The 7,770-nt window shown below is 48.5% G+C and overlaps 1 protein-coding gene across 1 annotated transcript; it reads right to left on the bottom strand.

The window, feature by feature from the left end:
- Positions 1–1,728: 1,728 nt before the first annotated feature.
- Positions 1,729–3,126, bottom strand: LOC125592642. Its single transcript, XM_048767968.1, has 3 exons — positions 2,902–3,126; positions 2,380–2,853; positions 1,729–2,265 (listed from the first exon to the last, which is right to left on the bottom strand). The coding sequence occupies exons 1-3, from the start codon at positions 3,124–3,126 to the stop codon at positions 1,729–1,731; spliced, it is 1,236 nt and encodes a 411-aa protein (XP_048623925.1).
- Positions 3,127–7,770: the final 4,644 nt, after the last annotated feature.

Here is a 7,770-nt window from a genome sequence, read left to right as displayed (position 1 = left end):
CAGAGGTTCTAACTTCTTTCGGAACCCTGAGGCCGTATAGGAACCCGGAGGTTCTTCCTTAGACCCTGAGATTTTTGATTGGAACCCGGAGGCTATAGGGGAACCCAGAGGTTCTTCCTTAGACCTTGAGATTTTTGATTGGAACCCGGAGGCTATAGGGGAACCCAGAGGTTCTTCCTTAGATTTTATGCGTAGGACCCAAAATCGTTTGGGGAACCTTGGGTTTCCTCTTTAGATAGGGGGCTCGCATAGAGACCCGGAGTTCCTTGGGAACCCGGAATGTTTTGCTTTTCGCAGGGACCGTACTCCGTGTTCCTAGGCAAGACTACTACAGGTACCTGTTCGGATTTCGCATTATGCCGCTCGGAAGCTGGCCACTATCGAGTTCCTGTGCTGTATTCTACTTCTATAGGAAGTCACTGACATGCTTAGAGGGTGCTGGTGTGGGTGTTATGACACAAGTGCCAGGCTTACGCTGCTTTCCACGTCTGGAGAAGCATGATTTTGATTGCTCCTTGTATTTCACAATAATTTTGCAATGAGTATATACCATGTGTTCCCTATATCGTGCAGCTCATAGGTTTTTAATACAGGTACTTTTCACATTGGTACTCTTGGGACCCCGATGCGCCTTAGGCTGCACAGAGGTTTTAGGTAGTTTTGACAGCATACTCAGGCTTGCGCATACCCATTCCTACTTTATGTCTCATACCCGTTTTGATTCTTTGTGGGCGTGCCACTGTAGTCGTGCCACTTTCATGAGGGTTGGCCAGGATCGGAGGTCTCTGGAGACCTGATCCAGCTCGTATGCCCCTTTAAGTATAATGATTTCCCCTCTACTTTTATAGTAGGAACTATTTTATTATAAGCTTTGTCCGGAGACGTTTAGCATACATAGGAGTAGGAAATCATAATGCTTAAATTGTATATAGTAGTATAGAAATCATGGTCCAGAGACCGTATTAAAAATGATAGGCTTTGAGGTGCAGGGCGTTCCAGCAGTTGGGTTGTATTTTACCTTTGCTATCTTGCAGCCTGTAGGCACCTTCTCTCTACACCTCGGTGACCTTATAGGGTCCTTCCAACCCTGGGGTGAGTTTCCCTGTCGTTTTTTCTGCTCGTCGTAGAACCCAATCTCCTTGCTGGAAGGTTCTGGTTCTGACTTTTTTGTTGTACATCCTGGCGACGTCTTGCTGGTAGGACCAGTTTCTTCATCGAGCGTCCTCTCTTTTTTCGTTGAGCAGGTCAAGGCTTAGTGCCATCAGCTCGTTGTTTTCCTCCTGAGAGGTAGATCCGGAGACCGTTGTTCTTACGTGCATCTCTGTAGGTACAATGGCCTCAGAGCCGTAGACTAGCGAGTAGGGGGTTTCCTCTCTTGCTGTCTTTGGAGTGGTCTGGTAGGCCCAGAGGACTCCGTGTAGTTCTTCCGCCCACTTCCCGTGAGAGCCCTCCAGTCGCTTTTTAAGCATGTTGACCACTGTTTTGTTTGTGGACTCGGCTTGTCCGTTAGACTAGGGGTGTCGGGGCGTGGCGAAAGTTAGTTTTATGCCCCAGTCCTTGCAGAACTTCTTGAAGTTGTGGTTCGTGAACTGGGTCCATTGTCGGTGACGATCTCGTGGGGGACCCCGAAGAGAGTGATTACGTAGGTCCACAGGAACTTGCGGATCTGGAGGTCTGTTATGCGGCTGAGCGCTTCTGCTTCGACCCATTCGGAGAAGTAGTCAGTGACTATCTGAAGGGCCATGGTGAGCGTATGGACTTGAGGTTCTCTGGGGGAACCTTGGAGACTGGAGCGTGCCTTTGACATTGGTCACAATGCTTGGCTTGTCTGTCGGCGTCAGCGGCCATCGTGGGCCAGTAGTAACCAGCCCTTCTGGCTCTGAGCACTAGGCTTCTGCCGCTAGAGTGGGATCCACAATCTCCTTCATGTAGTTCTACAAGGATTCTAGCAGCTTCTCGGGGTGTGACACACTTCAGGTATCGGCCAGCGAAAGATCTCCGGTACAGCTTCTCCTGGGAGATACAATACCTAGCGGCTTGCTTCTTGATCCTTCTGGCCCCGCTACGGCCTTCTGGGAGGGTGTCGGCCTCTAGGTACCGGATTAAGGGGGTCATCCAGGTTTCAGTTTCTTCGACAGCGGAGACCTCCTCTGACGGAGGTTCCTTTAGGGTTGCTGGCCATTGAAGCACGAGAAGAGGGATATTCATCTGGCTACTCGTTTCAATGGCGGACCCTAGATTAGCCAGGGCATCTGCTTTTGAGTTCTATTCCCGGGGGATTTGAGTGAGTTTGCACCTTTTGAAGTTCTTGATTAGTCGCTAAGCGACCGCCAGATACTGGATCATGCTGTCGTCTTTTGCTTGATACTCCCTCTGTACCTGGTTAATTATCAGCTGGGAGTCAACGAAGACCTGGATGTTCTCTGCCCCCATTTGGTGAGCGAGGTTTAGGCCTGCGATCAGGGCCTCATACTCGCTTTCGTTGTTGGTTGCTTTGAAGTTGCATCTCACGGCCCTTGAGGCTGTATTCCCCGTTGGCGAGGTAAGCACTATCCCTACTCCAGCTCCTCTGATGTCGCTGTATCCATCAACGTGTAGGATCCATTCTCCTTCTTCCTTAGTTTCGCCTTGGAGGCGTACCTCCTGCTCTAGACCTGGGAGCAAGGCAAGGGAGAATTCAGCCACGAAGTCTGCTAGGACCTGTGACTTTATAGCCGTGGCGGGTCGAAATATTACGTCGTACTCCCCTAGTTCCACGGACCATTTGGCTAGGCGTCCGGAGACTTCTGGTTTGTGGAGGACTAAGGCCAGCTTTTCGAGGTGGCTGTAGCGGGTCTCCGCGTCGAGGAGGGCCTTGCTTACATATTACATTGGTAACTTCTTGTTCCCCTCCTCGCGAACTAAGACGGCGCTCACGGCGTGTTCGGAGACTGCTAGATATAGCAGCAGGACTTCGCCGAGTAGTGGCTTGGACAGGAGAGGAGGAGTGTTAAGATACGATTTTAGCTCTTGGAGAGCGGATTCACATTCTCCCGTCCACTGGAAATCCTTCGGATTATTGAGAGTCCCGAAAAAGGCGTGAGATTTGTCGGAGAGTCTGGAGATGAATCTGCTCAGGGCTGCCATCCTTCCCATTAGCTTTTGAACCTCCTTGACGTTCTTCGGGGAAGGGATTGAATGAATGGCCCTGATTTACTCCGGGTTGGCTTCGATGCCCCGGTGGGTTACGATGTACCCGAGGAACTTGCAAGAACTGACCCCAAATGAGCATTTAGCCGGTTTGAGCTTCATGTTCTATTTCCTGAGGGTGGAGAAGGCTTGCTGCAGGTGAGATATGCGGTCTTCCGCTTCCAGGGATTTGACCAGCATGTCGTCGATGTAGACCTCCATGGTTCTCCCGATTTGGTCCGTGAACATCATGTTCACCATCCGTTGATAGGTCGATCCCGCGTTCTTTAGGCCGAAGGGCATAACCTTGTAGCAGTAGATCCCTCGGGACGTCATGAAGGATGTTTTCTCCTGGTCTTCTGGATGCATAAGTATCTGATTATAGCCGGAGAATGCGTCCATGAAGCTCATCAGCTGGTGCCCCGCGGTGGCGTCCACCAGCTTGTCGATATGAGGTAACGGGAAGGGGTCCTTTGGGCAGGACTTGTTAAGTCCGTGAAGTCAATGCAGACTCTCCACATCCCGTTCTTTTTCTTGACTATGATGACGTTGGCTAGCCACTCTGGGTACTGCACCTCACGAATGAACCCCGCGTTGAGCAGGCTCTTGACTTCATATGACGATCGCATCCCTCTCAGGGGCAAACTCCCGTCTCTTTTGTCTGATGGGTTGATGTAGGGGGTCCACCTGCAGCTTATGCATGGTGATCTCTGGATCGATCCCAGACATATCTGCGTGGGACCAAGCGAAGCAGTCGGAGTTAGTGAGCGTATTTAACCCGCGCATTAACGCTTGACCAATAATGTCGATCGATATTCAAATAGAATAATCGGTCGACGTTTCGAAATAGTGCATCGATCGATATTCATATAAAATCATCGATCGACACGGGTCAATAGACGAACCTAGAAAGCGAGAGTCTAGTGGTTCGTTTATAAGTGTTAAGCTCTACAAATCATGCATGCAACTTGTTAGGCATCCATATGATTATAATTCCAAATTTCCTGAATAAAAACCCTAAGTCTAGCTATTTCCTTTTAAGTACCAAAACCTCAACCAATCAATCGAGCAATTACTTGCTCAACAACTGCAACTTTACATTTAAATCATTAAACCACCTAGCTTAACAATTCTGATTAGATTTATTAGGTTCCCTAGTTCTCTGTAGATTCGATCCTTATGTACTGCAACTGAATCTCTTGTTGTTTCTTCGTCCTCTTTGTTGCAACTGAACCTCTTCATTTTTGTTTGTCGGTGAGGTATTATTTTTCCTCCTCTTGTGCTGTGTAGTTTTTTTGCTCCAGAAAGTGTGATGTTGGTGACTGATCCGAGTTGATGGAGCTCTTCAGCATTTTGGTGGTGATATCTTTGATTGATCGATTGATAGAATAGTGTAAGGCAAACCAGCTCGTACCGGACTATATGATGTACCACTTCCATCACCAGTCTTTTTTGCACCAACTCTAGTGTTCCTTGTGATCTCCAGGTTCATGGACTCCCCAAAGCTCCTAAATATTGTTGCCATACAAATCTTCATATTTTGGAACTCGTCATGAACCTTGCGTAAGATCTCAGCTTGCACTCCATGGAAGCCCACCACCACATCTTCATTGTATACGTCATCTACAGGCACATGATCGTAACAATCTTGTTGAAACATGTTTTTTTTTTGTGGGTGAAAATGATTTGACACCACAATTAAGTGGTCCGGATCAAATCGATGAAAAACAAATCGCATGATATAATGTTCTGATACCAATTGTTTTTTTTCTTTGACGTCAAAAGGCCATTCTATTACTCAAACTTGAGGTGGTCTGGGTAACCAAACCGGAATAGAACAACCAATAAAAAGTAACTCCCTATGGAAGGATCTAGCAGTCTTAGCTAAACAATCTGAAATTTGATTTCGCGCCCGTGGAACATGAATAATGCTGAAGTCCGGGAAACATATCTGTAGCGTCTCTATCCTCTCCAATTCCGTCGCAAAACTTTGCCACGCCTAAGGGTTCTTTATCATTTCAATCAACTCCTTACAGTCCGTCCCGAAGCTCTGACATGTTGAGTGTTGAAGCATATTCTCCATCGCCAATCGCAGTGCTTCCACTTCCGAATGCAAGGCTGATTCGCGTCGAGTGAAATTCCTTGTTCCCATAAGTTGAATGTTCCCACCACTGTCCATCCATACCCATCCGCATCCACTGAATTGAGGAATAGATGTCCAAGATCCATCTAACAAGCAGATTGTGGGAACCAAAATTCACACCGTCGAGTTTTGTTAATCGGAGGAAAGCCAAGTTAACCTAGCCTTCCCTGAAGGTCCCAGTTATCTGCTCGGCCACGCACAACACAATCAATATGAAAGATCCGAAAGCAATAAATCGTAAAAGAGCGAAAAGAGAACAAAGAGGTCTTATTTCCGAATTTGCGTTTGAGCGTGAACAACAGGTAAGATCCTAGGCCACGAGAGTTGTCGGTATGTTCGCTAGTCTAGCCACCTAAGTTCTAACCTAGTCGAGTCGCAGCTCGGTAGTAAAAACGGAAAAATGCCTACATTGCTCTAAGTATTAAGTTTGCTCTTAGAATGCTCTCCCTCCTCTCTTCGTCCTAGGTCCTCCTTATATACTCCTCCTTCGGTCGGTTTACCTCTTCTCGGGCCGGATTTGTCGCGAAGCGGGCTTTTCTGTATTTCCTTCTTCTTTGTGATTATCTTCGGAAATTTGACATTTATCCCTTCCCGCGGATGCGATAAAACATCATACCAGTTTTTGGGTTCAAGTCTTTTGGGACCAAAGATGGGCCGTTGTCTGCAATTCAGACCCACTTTGGGCCGTATCGAGACTTTAGCGTTTTTACGATTTTACTCGCGAAGTAGCCGTTGGTATAGGCATGGTTTTTCCAACGGAACCCTGTTTCTTCGCATAGCTAAGGCAGTTGGTGTTAAGTTAACCGTAACCTGCTCTTCTACGAAGAATAGGAAACTGTTCGAGAGACATAACCTTCCCAACTTCCCGAATACTTTCGACGATGTTTTTTAGACGGAACATTGGTGTCGTATCCACGGACCCGAAGACTGAGTTACGGAAACTTCGGACGAATATGCATGGTTATGGGATGGAATGGTCCATGCAGAATTGGCCGCGCTCGCCGGACGAGCCGATCTGTGGCACGATCGAGCGAGCGGACCGGCAATACGGCCGTGCTCGTCGGGTGAGATGGCTCGTGTCACGGCCGAGCTTGCCGGTGAGTCGACCGGCAACACGGCCGTGCTCGCCGGGCGAGCTGGCCCGTGTCACGGCCGTGCTCGCCGGGCGAGCTGGCCCGTGTCACGGCCGAGCTCGCCGGCGACTCGACCGGCAACGCGGCCGTGCTCGCCGGGCGAGCTGGCCCGTGTCACGGCCGAGCTCGCCGGGCGATCTGTTTCGGCTGTTCGTTTTCTCGGCTTTTGAAGTTTTGACCAAGATTAGGTTTTTCTAAGGACTTTCGGACATCGATTCCGTCGTGACCGATTTTGACCCCAACATTTAGCCCCCCAGCTAGCTAGGATCCGTGGACCTGGGTGTTAGGTCCTAGCTTGCGGTATGGTCTGTTCTAGGTGGAATTTAGACGTAATCGTTTGTCGAAAGATCGAAGGTGAATAGTAAAAAAGGAAAAAAAAAATTGTATAAGTAAGGGAAGTAAGTTTTTCAAATTCTTTACTCACTTCTTCTCTTAAGAAAAGATTTCTCCAAGATAGGAATTTTTTCTCCAAGATCTCTCTTTGCTCAAAGAAAATGTCTTCAAGAAAAGGATCTTCAAAGAGGAATTCTTCCTCACACTCATCTTCGGGTGACTCTTCTGCCAATGAGGTGATCGCCGCGAAAGAAGAGTTCGAAGTTGAGGAAGAAGCAAAGGATGCGTACTACAAAGCTCTTTGCGGCTCGCCTCTGCCTTCGCAAGACATTCCGATTCCTAAGAGGCCCGTGAGGTCGCCAAACGCACCCCTTGCACCGAGCATGGTCTCTTCCGACTACCTCACGACTCTCAGGGACTTTTACCAGATCCAAAGTGGAGTCGTATTTCGGATCCCGAATGGCAACGAGAGTGCAAAGAACCCTCCGGAAGGTTTCTTTACTTGCTACGAGGCCTTCCTGGTGTATTGCCGTATGTGGTTTCCGATCCCTGGTACCATCGTTCGCGCTTCGCCACTTTGGACTTTCGATTAGCCAGCTAAGCGTTCCGGCCTTGCAGCATTGGCTTGGCGTGTTGATCTTGAGTTACGAGCTAGGAATGGATCTTAACCCTGGCCACTTTGAGGGATTTTGGTTTACGAGAGGAACGGGGATCGATGGCTCATACCGCATGGCGCCAAAGAAGGGTATGGCTATAATTCAGGGGCACACTTCACATCTTAAGGCATGGTTCGAGCGCTTTTTCTTTGTCCGGATAGATGGGGAGTCCGTCGAGGAGAGCTACCTCCACCTATTCTGTCGGGAGTGGAACTTCACCCGTGGTAATACGAATAGCTATATTTTTCGTTTTGATACCTTGAAAACATGCGAAGACGATTTTTTTATTATCTTGCAGTGAACAGGATCCTTCCGCCGACTCCTGCCGATCTTTTTG

This window comes from Brassica napus, chromosome C9, assembly GCF_020379485.1.
Source record: "Brassica napus cultivar Da-Ae chromosome C9, Da-Ae, whole genome shotgun sequence".
In the NCBI taxonomy this organism is placed as follows: domain Eukaryota; kingdom Viridiplantae; phylum Streptophyta; class Magnoliopsida; order Brassicales; family Brassicaceae; genus Brassica; species Brassica napus.
This window is presented reverse-complemented; position numbering and strand designations above follow the sequence as displayed.